Source organism: Candoia aspera, chromosome 1 (genome assembly GCF_035149785.1).
Source record: "Candoia aspera isolate rCanAsp1 chromosome 1, rCanAsp1.hap2, whole genome shotgun sequence".
In the NCBI taxonomy this organism is placed as follows: domain Eukaryota; kingdom Metazoa; phylum Chordata; class Lepidosauria; order Squamata; family Boidae; genus Candoia; species Candoia aspera.
In genome coordinates this window covers 18,558,739-18,574,965 of record NC_086153.1, presented here as the reverse complement: position 1 = coordinate 18,574,965, position 16,227 = coordinate 18,558,739, and the positions used below count along the sequence as shown (strand labels likewise).

The 16,227-nt window shown below is 44.5% G+C and overlaps 2 protein-coding genes across 5 annotated transcripts in view; both read left to right on the top strand.

Annotated features, from left to right (window-relative positions):
* The window catches only part of TPST1 (tyrosylprotein sulfotransferase 1), a 34,957-nt gene extending 20,599 nt beyond the window's left edge, over positions 1-14,358 (top strand). For 3 of the 4 annotated variants that reach the window (XR_010067598.1, XR_010067597.1, XR_010067596.1), the window contains exons 3-7: positions 6,426-6,624; positions 8,705-8,755; positions 9,614-9,674; positions 11,436-11,473; positions 13,363-14,358. Coding sequence is in view for 1 of the 4 variants with exons in the window: in XM_063298481.1 (XP_063154551.1) it covers positions 6,426-6,624; positions 8,705-8,755; positions 11,436-11,453 (268 nt within the window). In the remaining 3 variants the exon portion in view is untranslated. The remainder of the gene's footprint in view (positions 1-6,425; positions 6,625-8,704; positions 8,756-9,613; positions 9,675-11,435; positions 11,474-13,362) is intronic. The other variant, XM_063298481.1, reaches the window with a different exon arrangement.
* VKORC1L1 (vitamin K epoxide reductase complex subunit 1 like 1) overlaps positions 1-16,227 on the top strand; it is a 177,148-nt gene that overhangs the window by 148,344 nt on the left and 12,577 nt on the right. The gene's annotated exons all lie outside the window — the stretch shown is intronic.

Sequence of the window (16,227 nt, the reverse complement as noted above, 5' to 3'; positions counted from 1 at the left end):
AAGCTCCGTAATATTGGCAGCAATCCAACTCTCTGCCGGCAACGGAGCCACCACGGCCGCGGCACTAGTGGACTCGGGGTGCTCAAAAAACCTCATCCACCCCGACCTAGTTGCCAAACTCGACCTCCGCTGCTTCCCCCTCCCCACGCCGCTGGCATTCCACCAGCTGGACGGCTCTACAGCGGGAGGGAAACCAGCCACGCTACAAACCGAGCCGGTCACCCTGCAAATGGGCACTCACACCGAGCGCACATCGTTCGTAGTCACGCCCATCGGACGGCCCATTGCAGTCCTGGGGATGCCATGGCTCGCGAAAAACAACCCGCGGATCAACTGGGCGACCCGCACCTTCACATTCGGCGACGGCGAGTATCGAGCACCAGCACCAGCTGGCAAAAGCAACCCCACGGTAGGACGAGCGGAGGCGACCACACAAGACAACGCCGCTACCACAGCAGACCTACCAGAACAATACGCCGACTTCTCCGAGGTCTTCGGAGAGGCAGAGGCAGACCAACTACCCCCCCACCGCAAGACGGATTGCCGGATCGACCTACTGCCCGACGTCCCCCTACCTAGACCAAAGATCTATTCGATGACCCCGAAGGAGATGGCAACCCTCCGGGAGTTCATCGATAAAAACCTAGACAGGGGATTCATAGAGCCAGCATGCTCACCGGTCGGAGCCCCCGTCTTATTCCGGGAGAAGAAAGACGGGACCCTACGGCTCTGCACCGACTACCGGGGCCTAAACGCGGCTTCCCTGTCCAACAAATACCCCTTACCCCTGGTAAAGGACATGCTCGCCCACCTCTCCACGGGCAAAGTCTTTTCCAAATTGGACCTTCGCGAGGCGTACTATCGCATCCGAATCAGGGAGGGGGACGAATGGAAGACGGCGTTTAACTGCCCCCTAGGCGCCTTCCAGTACAAGGTACTGCCCTTCGGACTCGCGGGGGCCCCTGGGGTGTTCATGCAGCTCATCAATGAGGTACTGCATGAACATCTGTTTAAAGGGGTCCTGGTCTACATCGACGACGTCCTCATTTACACAAAAACACACGAGGAACACGTAACCTTAGTCAGGCAAGTCCTCGACAAGCTCAGAAGGGCGCAGCTCTATGCAAAGCCTACAAAGTGCGAGTTTCACAAAGAGCGCCTAGACTATTTGGGGTATCGAATCTCCGGGGACGGCATCGAAATGGACCCCGCAAAAGTCGAAGCGGTGCTAAACTGGGAGCGGCCCCGCAACAGACGGCAACTACAGAGCTTCCTGGGATTCGCGAATTTCTACAGGTCCTTCGCCCGGGGGTTCGCTGAGATAGCCCTCCCCTTAACGGACCTCCTCAAAACCAAAGGGGTGGGGGACACCCGACGCGCCAAGAACCCAGGCACAGTGCTGAATTGGACTCCCGCGTGCCAGACCGCATTCGACAAGCTGAAAGCGCTGTTCACGACGGAGCCAATCCTCGCACACCCGGACCCAGAACGGCCGTTCGTGGTCCAAGCCGACGCCTCAGACTTCTCCCTGGGAGCCATCCTGCTACAAAAAGACTCCACGGGGCTCCTGAAACCATGCGCCTACCTGTCAAGGAAGTTCTCCGAGACAGAGAGGCGATGGCACGTCTGGGAGAAAGAAGCCTTCGCGGTGAAATCGGCACTAGAGACATGGCGTCACCTACTCGAGGGAGCCACCCAACCATTCGAGGTCTGGACGGACCACCGGAACCTCGAGGCCCTACGAACGCCTAGACGCCTTAGCCCAAAACAGGTCCGATGGGCCCAATTCTTCAGCCGCTTTGATTTCCAGCTGAAGTTCATGCCGGGCAAGAAGAACTTCCTGGCCGACGCCCTCTCCCGGCTGCCCCAAGACGAAGAGCCCGCCCCAGACACCATTGGGACGGTCCTATCCGCCTCGCAACTGGGAATGGCCGTGACCACCCGAAGCGGCGCACGGAGGCAGCTCGACGCTACGGCGCAGCCGACGGCGGGACAACCGGCGACGGAAAGAAGCCAACCGCAACTACCAGGGGGAATGCGCACGGACCTCGCCGCCGCCCTCAAAACCGACCCCTGGTTCCTGGCAAACCCCGACAAGGTAACGATGGCGCAAGACCTGGCATGGGGGGAAGGCAGAATCTACGTCCCGGACTCGCAACGCCAGGCGATCTTGCATAGGTCACACGACGCCAAGGAAGCGGGACACTTTGGGTTCCTCAAGACCCTACACCTAACACGGCGCCAATTCTGGTGGCCCGCGCTCAGGCGAGACGTAAAAACCTACGTGGCGTCCTGCCCAACGTGCGCTAGGGCCAAACGGGCACCAGGCAAACCCGCGGGGCTATTGCAACGGGTGGCAGAACCCTCCCGCCCATGGGAGGAAATCTCTATGGATTTTATAGTGGACCTCCCACCCAGCCAGAAGAAAACGGCCATTTGGGTGGTGAAGGACTACTTCTCAAAGCAGGCCCACTTCATCCCCTGCACGTCGGTCCCATCCTCACAACAACTAGCCAAACTCTTCCTCATCCACGTGTACAGGCTACACGGATGTCCCGCACGTGTGGTGACCGACAGGGGCACACAGTTCACCTCCAAATTCTGGCGGGCCTTCCTGAAGCTGACGGGGACCCAACAGGCCCTATCTACGGCTTGGCATCCGCAGACGGACGGAGCCACTGAGGTTCTTAATGCCACCTTAGAGCAATTTATACGATCATATACGAACTACCACCAAGACGACTGGGCTGAACTGCTCCCGTTCGCCGAAGTCGCATACAACAACGCCGTCCACACGAGCACGGGGAAAACCCCGTTCGAAGTAGTCTCGGGGCGCGACTTCGTCCCCATACCGGAGCTACCTCAACCCCCGGAACCCCAGGTGGACGCCAGCGACTGGGGACGGAAGATCGCGGAAGCATGGCCAGTAATCACGGCGGCGCTGAAGGAGGCACAGGCTGCTTACAAAGAGCAGGCCGACAAGCACCGGCGCCAACAACCGCCGTTCCAGGCGGGGGATATGGCCTATCTCTCCACCAAGTTCCTAAAGTCAACCCAACCCTCGAAAAAACTGGGGCCTAAGTACATCGGGCCGTTCCGAGTCACGCAAATAGTGAACCCGGTAGCAATACGCCTGGACCTGCCCCACAACCTCCGGAGACTCCACCCGGTGTTCCATACCAGCCTCCTAAAACCGGCAACCACCTCCCGATGGCACCCAAGCACGCCACAGCCCGCACCGCTAATGATCGACGGGCAACACCACTTCGAGATCAGGGACATCCTCGACTCCCGCAAGCAACGAGGAACTCTACACTATCTGGTCAGGTGGAAACACTTCCCCCACCCGAAATGGGTGGCGGCGCACAACGTTAACGCGCCTGACCTGACCAGAGCATTTCACCGGGCATACCCCGACAAACCGCAATCAAGGTCAGCAAAACCAACCCCCCCCCGCAGGCCCCCCCCCCGCCTCCCGTGCCCCAAGGGAAAGGGCCCCCCCCAAGCCCGCGACTTGGGTGGACCTTCCCCCCCCCGGGACTCACTCCCCCCGCCCCGGGCCCACGGGGTGGTGACAAACGATCGCCAGCACCCTCCCCCCGCCCCCCGGCCGCGGGGGAGTGGCAAGCAAGTCAACAGGGCAACCTGGGGGCAACGCCCAGGAGACACAACAAAGGCGACGCACTCTAAATAAGAAAAGAAGGGCCCTACCTGGAGCTGAGCAGCACCCGACCAGCCACGCCTCTCGCCTCGCCGAACTGAGCCAAACAAACAGGGTGTGGTTGGAGCATGCGCACGCCAGGTCAGAACCCGAGCATGCGCACCATGGACACACCCTGGGAAGGCACGTGGTAGAGGGAGGAGCAAAGGGAGGGGCGACAACTACTCCGGCGGGAACTTTGAAAAAAAAAAAAAAAAAAATGTGGCGTTTTGACAGCTCCACGGGGAAAACCAAGAAAACCGGGGGAGAACACTATTCGAAAAGGGGGCAGTATGTCATGAGTGCCGTTGAGCTAAAGTCATCAGCGCAATGGCACTCATGACAATGACAAGGAAATAAGTGAAGGGGCACAAGTTAAGTAGCCATCAACCCACAACGACTAACGGCTAACAAACAATAGCTAAACGAATCACGGAGCCACCCAAGCCATCAGCGGCAATACAACGGGGATCGCCCAGCTGAAAGCAATCAGCAGAAGAATGGAAACCTGAGGATGGGCGATCCCGGAAACCCTCAACCAATGGCAGGGCAACGCATGGGACAAAGGGGGGTGACGTGACCGAGAGCGAGGGGGCGCTGACCGGCGCGGGGTATTTAAACCCCGCACCGGCGCGCTCCTGTCACTCTCAGCTTTTTTCTACCAACGTTGTACCTAACCTGAAATAAACCAGAACCTGCTTTGCAAACCAGCGTCTGAACGTTATTCAGAGGTAGGCAGCGCATGACAACAGTTGAGATATTGGACCGTGGTTCAAGTTCAGTCTCTGCCCTAGAAATTATCTGAGTGACACTGGTCGCTTCCTTTCATCCCAACCCACCTCATGGAGTTGATGGTCTGGGGATAAAATGGATCTTTCCCACCCCCTGCAAGTGGCCTTGAACTCCTGGAGAAAAGGCTTGATATAAATCTAACAAAAATATATGATTTTAACCACATTTTAAATTAAATTATTTATTTTGTTTTATTTGTTAGATTTATATCAAGCCTTTTCTTCAGGAGTTCAAGGCCACTGGCATTAACAGGATTATTCTTTAATGACTTAACTATTTTTTTCCTCCTGTCGCTTCAAAGGTTAGAACTAGTAGTGACTTTGGGGTGACCTGGGAGCCATGTGCTAGACTCTGACATGCTGAGGCCTCAGGCTACCCTCTCCTGGCAAGAGGAGATGTGGGCATTTAGATAATTTAGGAGCAATGTTTCTCAACCTTGGCAACTTTAAGCTGTGTGGACTTCACCTCCCAAAAAAGCTGGCTGGGGAATTCTGGGAGGTGAAGTCTACACAGCTTAAAGTTGTCAAGGTTGAGAAACACTGATATAGAGAATTTAGGGAAAGTGACAGGTGAAATACAGATGTTAAATTTCTGGATACTTTGAAGCTGTGGGGGAAGAAACCAGTTTTTCTCATTTTTTCATATCCTTTACAAATCTACTTTAGGAACATATACTGTGTTATATATATCTTGGTTTACTCATTAGAAACTATCATTTTTGCTTATTTATTAAATGTAAAATTTTAATTCTAATCAGACAATAATTTACACTTATTAAGTTTAATTTTTTAAACCTTTTTGTTACAAATGGAAATATGAGCTACTGAACTCTAAGAAAGCTGGGAACGCTTAATTTTTTCAGTTTGACTTGGTGGCATAAATAAGTCTGAGAAACAAAAACAAGAACAACATGACATTTAAATAGGATAAAAAAGTAACTTTAAGACCTTTACCTATGTGTTCTCTTAACTCTTTCATGTGTTTACATTTTTAGAAAACGAGCTGAGAAAAACAGGAAAAAACAGAAATATTCTTTGCATAAAAATATTGCCATTAGGCATTGCCTATTTTCTGAGCTATTATTACTTTACTACCAGTTTCTGTGTTTTCTGAAACTTTACCTTCACCCTCTTGATAGAGTTCTGTTTTTTAAAAGGGGCAAGCTTCATACTCTTTTACCTGATAGTCATTTCTGCATCAAAACTGTAGCATTCTGGTACTGTAGGTAAATTATAAGTGATTAGATTTGGGGCAAAATAAAGAGTGGTTATTAATAAGCACTGTTTTACTGCATGAATATTTTAAGAGAAAATATTTCATTGGTTTTTAAAAATTATTTTATTCTTTGGAAAAAACAAAGGGGGGATGGGAAAAACCCCCAAACAGTTTTTCTCCACATTATTTCATTTTTGTCCTACAAGTCTTCATTTTTCTAGGTAGGAGAAAATGTATGTGTCATGCTCTGATCTGGAAGGCCCTTTTCTAAACTAAGGGCCTTTCTCCACTTGCTCCTAACCATGGCACAAACATGTTCTGGCAACATCTTTCTTCTCTTGCGACCTGATGACATGGCTTTCCTCTCATCTCCAGTCCATGACTGCGATGGCTTTATGTCACCCATAGGGTTTCCCCCCATATTCTGACCCTGTCCAAAGGCCCCTCAAGCTGTACACTGTTTATAAGGCTTTGCTTTACTGGGGACTGGCAGTGACTGGAAACGAAAGTAATAGAAATAGGATAAGTAGCAGCAATGGGCACAGCACAGATTATATACACCCTGGTCCAGTTTTCTCCAACTCAGCATATCAACATATCAGCTCTGCAATGGGGAAAGATAACAAAAAGCAGGTATAGCTTGCATTCCATTGTTTTGTGAGCATAAGTTTCATGCAATTGTATCAATTAATATGTGCATGTGTATATTTTGGGGCAGAGTTGAAAGATCTACGGACCAAGTTATTAAGCCAGTAAATGTGGAGGCCTTGTCGAAATGGGTTGGAAAAATCCCCATTGATGTCCTTCAGGATATGCCAGTGATCGCACCAATGTTGGGGAAGCTTGGCTACGACCCCTATGCCAACCCACCCAATTATGGGAAGCCGGATCAGAAAGTCCTTGAAAACACAAGAAGGGTAAAATGGGCTCGGGGTACATTGCTAAGTTGTATTTATTTATAAGTGTGTTTGTATGTGTATCTGATGATCTCTTACCTCCTTTTCATTGAAAAATGAGGCTGGTGCTATCATACAGTTCATGGTGCTTTATAGTATGTGGTAGGAAAAAAAAAAGGACACTGTTTTGGGAAATATTGTATACTTGGGGTTGGGGATTGAAGTCAAGAAGAGAGCATTGTGCAACACACTGCTGTGTCCTTCAAAGAAGCATTGCATTTGATAAAGGTCTTGTTAGCATCCTCCCATCCAAATGGGTCTGGCATAGCACAGTTTTCCCCTACTTGAGGCCTTGCAAGTGTGTTTGAATACAGGTAGTCCTAGTTTAGCAACTGCCTTGTTTAACGACCATTCACAGTTATGATGGTGATGAAAAAGTAACTTTAAGACCAATCCTTGCATTTATGACCTTCACAGGTCTGGAAAGTGGAAGTAACATCATAAGCACAGTCACGGTTTCACTTAGCAGCTGCTTTACTTAACAACTGAGTTGCTGGTCCCAATTGTGGTTGCTAAACAAGGACCACCTGTATTAACTCCCTTTGGCCTTGCTGCCTAACAGTTCTGGGAGTTGAGGTCCAATTTATCTAGAGGTTGGAAATGGTCTCTATCCCTTTTTCTGTGTTCATGCAACTAAATGAGCCATGATAAATGCAACATTTCAAACAGTACAGAAGTAACAGTAATACATAACGATAAATACAATGTAAATATAGCATCCAATCTACAACATAGATTGGCTTATCCAGCAGTTTGGCATTAAGCCAGAAAGAGAATGAACAAAATGTGGGACTAAAAGCAGCCCGTCTGCATGGTTTTGCAATAGCAGCTCTCCTGTAGTTAAGATAAAAGCTTGCTTGATGAGTTGAGCTCACCTCCTAGTAACTTCCTGTATATACAGTACCCATCTACAGTAGTTCTTTTGGCAACCACGTGGAAGTGGTCTGCTTTAGCCTTCTAGGAAGTGTTTTTGACTATCCAGCTTAGTTTTTGTTGTGGAATTACTGGTGGTCCTTCTGGATCAGAAGTCATGCTTGAAAATTCTTCTCCCTTCAGTGGGAGTCTTGAGTCTGGCAAGATTGATGTCAGGCCCAGCCCAAGAATGACCAAGAACCAGTCCAGCCAAACTTTAGTTCTTTATTTGCTCACATGGTATAGACAGAATCTTGTCAGACTAAAGCAACTCTATTTAACCAACGGGGAAACCACCTGGGAGGCTCTAGGGCAGGGCTATTCTGAACCTCTTGGTTTTCCCACATTCCAATTCCAGACTGTGTCTCCTCTTATCTTCCTCCTCCTTGGAATGTGCTCCCTCCTTCCTGAGAACCAGCAGTGTTATCGAAATCCACCACAGTTTTTGAGATCACCTAGAGGCCATGACGTGCTGCCACCACTCTACAGAAATTGGTTGACTGCTGCACTCATGGCAGCTTTCCTCCCCGCTCTTCCTTGAATCTCTGCATCTATCTACTCCCAGTTTCTTATCCAAGGAATCAGAGATTGCCAGTCCTCCAACTTTTCCAGTTTTGATGTTACTTGATCTTTCCTTCCTCTTTATAGTACTTTCCTCTCCATGAAAGCCTCTCCTGAATGTCAAGAGACCAATAGAAAAAGTGTGAGATGTGGGGCGGATTGGGTCATTTGTGCTGGCTGTTCCCTCCTCTCTCCTGCAGCCCCTCTCTACCAGCTTAATACTCAGTGTAACAAGTCAAGGGTAGACAATCTGATGTCTGTCAGATATTTTGGACCATCACCAGGTATTTTAGGTCACAATGTTATTTTAGTAAAGTTGGGGTTGTATTGTCAGGGTTTTAATGTATTGTTAGCCACCCAATGTCATGAAAGATGGGCAGCCATATAAATAGTATAAACAAATAAACTCCTGCAGGCCTTTACATAGGCTGTGCTGGCTAGTGTTGATGGGAAATGAAATATGGCCCCCTGAAATATGTTGCACACCCTGTTGAATGTAATGGTGCCTGGAAAAGTATTAATATTTGGAACATGGCTTCTGTTTCAAAGTTGTTTTCTTTCCTCCCAGGTTTTCAAAGGTGAATTTCAACTTCCCGACTTCCTAAAAGGAATGCCACAGGTAAGGGTTCTTGGAGTCCTCATCTCATGAGGGTTCTAGGGAAATACTGATAACACCAAAAACCTTTTGATTCAAAGGGCCATGCAGGTAGAGACAATCAGAATTGTAAGTTGAATTCCTCTGGTGAACATTATGTTGAATCGTAAGAAATAATAAATCAGTAGGAGGCTGTTATCTGCCTTCTATCTTCTGTTTCAACCTGCAGGGTTGAATTGTTTCCAAACCCAAGTTTGTTTTTTAAAATGTACAGAAATTTATTTTGCAAGCAAATTTCTCTAATGTGTACATTCTTGGGTCACCATTTCTTCCAGCTTTCCCCAAGCTGCACTAGATACATTGGACAAGTTTAGTGTATTAAGATATATGGGTCATAGAACAAAAATGTTGGACTTCAATTGCCAATAATTCCCAGCTGGCATGGCTAAAGGGGAGTTGAAGCCCTTTAGTGTGGCCAAAGAAAAAAAAAATTAAATTACCTTTCATTGGCAACTTTGGGAGAGGACGTGAGAACCACCTGTGGCTCTGAAAACTCAGATTATGCACCTGCATTTTGAGCAATAACACACTTGCTCCATCTGAGGGGAAAATCCACTTGGATTCTATATTTATATTTATATTTTTTAGTATTTTAGTATTGTAGCTGTTGACTTGGTGATTTTATGATGTTGAGGTTTTAAGGTGAATTTTATTGTAAACTGCCCAGAGTCCCCCTTTTAGGGGGAGATGGGCGGTGATAGAAATGTGAATGATAGATAGATAAATAGATAGATAGATAGATAGATAGATAGATAGCCTTTGAAACAATGAACAAGAGAGGAATTTTATTCCCAGTGAACATTGGCTTTCTTCTCATTGCAGCTAAGGAAGACAGTAGAAAGGAAATCCCTTGTCAAGCTAAAGTGAAGAAGGAATTGATAAAGTAGAGTAGTATATGCTATCTGTCTGTATTTTTAGAGCACAGACCCTTTCTTGGCTGCAGGCACCAGAATTCCTGCTGATAAGCTGCTGTTGTGTGTGGGCCAGTATCTGTTCTTTCTCATATGCAAAAGAGCTTTTTGTCTTAGCTCTTCACATTCTTTTTGGTCAGGTTATGCTTTTGCTTGGCTGGCTGTGCTTGACTAATTTGCAGCCATAAAGGATCTATTCCTGCTTGGGTTTGTGTGCTGCTCCCCCTCTCCAATGATGCTTAATTCTGAATTTTTATGTGTGCATATCTCACACCCCCAAAATATTCTAAAAGTCTTGCATTTTTAATTGCCAACCAGTTAAAGAGATTTTTTGTTATGTGTGTGCTCAGATTATTTCCATTATTCATTATGTTTGATTGCAAAGGTTATAGGAGTACAAAAATATTTTTGGGGGAAACAGTGCTTGGAAAAAAAAATCCATATGGAGCAAAAAGAAAAGAAAAGAAAAATCCAGATGCTGAACAATCCAATGAAAACTGAATATGCTCAGTCTCTGTAGAATGCTGATTGTGGGAAAAACTAAAAGAGCATAGAGGGGTGGAATGGTATATTTAGAAAAGGGCTTTGCTGCTTGACTGGCACTCTGAACAGACACCTTCACTTTACAACTTTTGGTTAGAAGCCTTAATTGATGAATCAGAATGCATCAGCAAAAGAGCCTCTATGTCAAAAGAGTAAGAGCCACCAGGGAAGGTTTGTGGGGTTCCTGGAAACAGGGCTGACCGCTGTTGAAAATAGAATGCTGGACTAGATGGATTTTTCTCTTTAATTCTCATTTTTAGAATTTAATCCACCACAAATTAAACATTCAGATATAAAAAGCATTGTAACACAAGGCAGTGTAGTACCATGTACTGATATTTACATATGATACACTATGAGGCTTTTGTATTTTATTGCCATCAGCCAGGTCCTTATTGTTAGACTTATCTCAGCCCAAGTTGGCACTTTTGGCAAACTTGTTTTTGCCTTGTATTCCATTCCATTCCATTCCATTCCATTCCAAAATGTTTAAACTGCTTTAGCAGAAACTACTCTAAGCAGTGTACCAAAGCAACATGTGCAGCCAGTGCAATAATAACAATAACATACAATAATGTACAGTGACAGAAATGCACACATAATTATGAAAAATTATAATCAATATGTTCCTGTTAGTGGGAGCCCAAAAGTGCCCAAGTTCCAAAGACCATCCAGAACAACCAAGTTTGGTTGAGTTTCCAGAAGGCCAGGGAGTTACCCTCGCCTTGTGTGGGCAGGGGTGGGGTGGGTGTTCCAAAAATGTTCTTGTATGACTGAAGTCTGATTCTAGGCAAAGCTAAGATAGATAGACCCTTGCTCAGCTTTAGCGTGAGGCAGCTTTCTATGGTCCCAGTGACCTGTAATTGCAAGGTATTCTGCCTTTAAGGAGATGGAAATTCCATCTAAGTATCAGGGCAAATAGATATGGATAGAGTTATGCTCCATGAATTTGTCTTGCCCTTTTAAAAAAATTGTCTACACTAGCACACATCACTTTGATGTGGTAAGAAAGTCTGCTTGAATTGTATAAAGAAGTCTGTTCTTTTATCCATCCTTAGCTTACTACCATTCATTTCCACAAGATGACCTCATGGTGTTTCAGTATTAGAAGTTATTACAAATGTTTTGAATTTAGGTATAGTTTCAATATACATTTGAAAAATAACACTTTTCCCCCCTTCTTTTCATAGACTGATGCAGTGAACTAGAAGACTGGATGTGACTTAATGTATGTAATTGTTAATAAAATGGACTGTTCGGTCATTCATCCTCTTCGCTTGCATTTAAAAACAGTTTTGCAGCATATATGGTGATAGGCAGAGTGTCTTACTGTCCCACTTTAAGCACAATTTATTTAGATGTGGTCTGCCACAAATCCTCTTAAAATAAATGTGAATAAATGTGGGTATTTATTCACATTTATTTTAAGGACAAATAAATGTGAATTCAGGCATAATGTTGGTGAGGATGAGACCCTTGAATATTGATTTATTTGGAAGCTGAATATGGTGGCCTTTCTTGGAAGGAAACCCTTTGGAATTGATTTTTTTTTGACTGGGAATGAAAATGGAAATTTCCAAAATGTTGCAGAATAAGAACAGATGGATACTTTTGTGGTATCAAATAAATAGTTAGTATCCTTCCCTTTTGTTGGAGGAAAATTCTGAGAGTGCCTTGGACTGCAAGATCAAACCAGTCCATACTCCAGGAAATAAAGCCAGACTGCTCACTTGAGGGAATGATATTAAAGGCAAAAATGAAATACTTTGGCCACATAATGAGAAGACAGGACACCCTGGAGAAGATGCTGATGCTAGGGAGAGCGGAAGGCAAAAGGAAGAGGGGCCGACCAAGGGCAAGGTGGATGGATGATATTCTAGAGGTGACGGACTCGTCCCTGGGGGAGCTGGGGGTGTTGACGACTGACAGGAAGCTCTGGTGTGGGCTGGTCCATGAAGTCACGAAGAGTCAGAAGCGACTAAACGAATAAACAACAACAACAATCCTTCCCTTTAAACCAAGGGTCAGTTAGAAAAAAGATCAAACATAATAGACATTCCTACTGATGAATGAGGGCCAAAAAAAAGTTTTCAAGTTTCTATAACCTAACCCTTTGCTCATTACAATAAACCTGCCTACTCTGAATCTGTGAGAATCACTCTTTCTAATTTGTGAGCTGTTAGAGGTTTGACACCCTCTGAAGTGGATCTATAACTCACTGATAATACATATGCTTAGCATGTTACCTGTTTTGATTTCATCAGCTGGGCTGAGGAATGTCCCTCTCTTATTTGAGTTCTTAGCTGTCACTAGTTGGAGGATCAATAGTACGCAAGGAAGATAAATAAAGTGACTGAGTTAAAATAACCAGTTTATATTGCTATAAATGGCAGATCTGATTTGTGGGGAAGAATCATGCCCTTTGGGGGCAAGCTTGGTTGAAAGCTGTGCAACAGCACAACAGCATTTCCCTTTTCCCAGAAACAAAGTCCAAAGTAACTTTGGAAAATGTGTGAGATGTTTGAAGGTCTTGGTTCTTCTTTTTTGGTGGTGTAAAAATGTCCCCTCCACTCAGTAGGAAATATGGAGCTTTCCTCAGTGACTGATGCTGCTTTGCATCATCCCTTAGACTAGCCATGTAAATTGGGCAAATCACTGGATCAGTCCAGGAAGTGCTACAAAAGTGAAATGGTCTCTGAGAAGAGCCTCACTATTATGGGCATGTGAAGATTAATGCTCTGAAAAGAAAGAAAAAACCAACAATCACAGCCACCTAATAAACTTTCAGAAATTAGCAAAAACTTTAATCTGCTCTAAAACAGAGCAGTAATATTGAATAAAAATTTGGACATCAATCTGTTAGTGGAAATCTGCCCTGAGAAGAGGACAGTAAAACAGATTAGCTACTAATTTGCACATTCTTAGTCTTGGCATACATGGAAGTTTTGTTTAGATTCTTTACCTCGGGCACAGTCTTGTGCCTGATTCAGAATATGGCAGTTCCACATGACTGTGTTCTAAGATTGGGAAACTATATAGATCACTGTGCATGTACTATGGATTGCCCAACCCTGAGGAGATGTGCTGAAATCTTCCTGTGTTTTCTATTTTGACTAGGAATGTTGGAGTCATTTTAAAGAAAGCACCATGGCAAAATCTACAAAGACCTGGTTTCTCAGAATATTTCCCCATTTCATAATGCCATGTAAACCTCTCTGTCTTTCTTCTTACACCACTGACTGCAGAGCTGACCTACTGAAATGCTGGAGATGTTTATAGGGAATGGTTCTGGGATCAAGACATTAAAGGGGGAGGAATCCAGGTGGGAATTTCTCCTGTATAAAACATTTTGGAGTTGATGAGAGTTGTGCAGTTGTGGTATGCTTCCTATTAATCTCTGTGGCAGTAATACAGAGAAGATATTGGCAGATTGAATCCCAAGCACTTAGAGATTGCATTGATTCCCACTTACACAATTGTTTTAAAACCTCAAAGGAAACAGACTGATACAGAGATTTTCCTTCCTTCCTTGAATGGTACCTTCAGTACTGATTTAGGATGTCAGATATGTTAACTTTTGAGAAGCTTTCCATAAGACTGCTAACTTAACAAACTAACCCTCATGCGTGAATTGCAGGGTGTGTCCATATTGATGCATATTGGTTTCTCTGTGTGCATACCTTCCAAGGGGATGATTGGCAGTCACTGCTTCATAAGGATGAAAAGAATGAAGAATGGCCTGTTTATCCTTCCGCTTCACAAAATACAGGAAATGAACCATTGCACAGAATGACTATGGAAATTCTTAAATACGTCTTTCCTTGCCCTTTGAGCTATTTTTTCCCCACACATAGTTCACATCCATCATTAGATCCACATACAGTGGATAGCTTCTCTGTGTAAATTGCTTTTCCTTGATTGGGCAATCATTTTTTAATTTGTGGAAAATGGTGTTTGCTGTTTGCCACCCCACCCTTTTTCCAGTTTAGCTGATTTATGAAATCATGTTTTAATTATTTAAAAATGGCTTCTGAAATGTGGAGATCGAACTTAAAGGTTTACATTCCAACAGTCTTTTGTATTTTATTTTTCAAAATAAAAGCTTTAAATGTGGCAATTTTTTTGTCTGAATTTCTGAATTAAGGTGATTTATAGGTTGGAGAAATGGGAAAAGAGGTGATTTGGGGTGATATAAAATATATTTTTAAAAATGTTACTCTGTCAATCAGGTAGGCTTTTGAGGCAGCTCATAAAAAGAATGTTTAAAATATGGCTACTTAACATTAAAATAGTAATGTCATTAAAGAGTATTGATAATTGAATTTATTCAAACTTTAGAATGAAGCTGTCCAAAATAAAATGCAAGAGAACAAAATGTCTTTTTTACTCGTTTTCAAAAACCATGTCCCCATAAATTTGTCTGGTACATAAAAATAGAGATGCTTTCCTGTGAGGACAAATTGCTTACCTGTATTTGAGTGGCCTTTTGGGTGACCTTTCCAATATTGTTGAATTCATTATTGTCTGACAAGTACCTGGTTCTGACTCAAGTTTTCAGATGTAAGATGAAAGCCTGGCTTTCTTTTCCTACAGTCCTTGACAGCTTGATCTGTCTTAATTTAGTTTCAGCAGATGACCTTGAGCACTAACAGTGTTGCTAATCCACAACCCTTGCAGGCAGTTGAGAGAGCTGCTGTGGTCACTAGCACTGAATGACACTGAGAGGTTTAGAAGGACCAGAAAAGTTGCAGGACTTCCATCGAAGTTCCAAAACAGGTCATGTATCCACAAGAGTGATACATTTCTCCATCCCATGCACATTTCTATTTTCAGTTCCTCTCCTAATGATATGAAGCATGGAATTTTCTTTTTTTTTTCAAGCAGCTTCAAACTGGGTTGACATTTTCATTGAGCTATCAGTTGTGACTCCAAGATTCTACTGCCTTTCTTTGGCTGTTGTATCTATTCCTGATCAGTCACCACCCCTTCCCATTAATAAAAAAATGAAGTTTGGATTCTTTGTGCCAACAGATACTCTTCTTTACATTGAATTGCCTTTGCCATTTTGAAGCCCATTTATAGGTAGTCCTTCTTGACTACCACAACTGAGACCAGAATTTCGGTTGCTAAGCAAAGCGGTCATTAAGCACATCCAACCTGATCTTAACCTTTTTTGTGGCGGTCATTAAGCAAATCACTATGGGCGCTAAGTGAACCACATTGTTAAGTGAATCATGCAGTTCTCCATTGATTTTGCTTGCCGGAAGCTGGCTGGGAAGGTCAAAAATGGCAATCACGTGACTGGGGGATGCTGCAACGGTTGTAAACGCAAACTGGTTGCTAAGAGCCCTAATGGTGATCATGTGACTGCAGGGATGCTGCAATAGTCGTAAGTGTGAGGACTGATTGCAAGTCAGTTTTTTCCAGCACCGTCGTACTGTAAGTCTGAACCATCACTAAATGAATGGTTGTTAAGCAAGGATGACCTGTGCTCAGTTTGGAGAGATCCTTTTGTAGTTCTTCCCTATAGCTTTCTGATCTGAACAATTTGAGTGATAATCTCACTGCTCAAAAGCACTGTCCTATCCCATCACTCATGGAGGGAATCTTACTCTGCACATCTCTCCTGTTTGAAAAAAGAATCCCATTTAATCTCACTGCTTCCTGCTTTTTAATTTGTTGCCAATCCATGCCCATTTATTCCAGGACTGGTGTTTTGGGTCTAGAAAGTTATTGAGATGATTTACCTTTGTGGAATCCCTGTTTGTTCCTTTTCAGCAAACCTTTTCTTCCATGTGTTTGCTTATTTTCTTTTTAACAATATTTTCAACAATGTCCCTGGAACAGAAGTTAAATAAACTGCCATCAAATTTCCTTTATAACCCCTTCATCCTTTTTGAAAATCCAGGTCTAGTTTGTGTCTGCTCCTGAGGACTGGAAAACAGCCAATATTAAAGAAAAGCTGTTTTTGTAAAAAGAGCA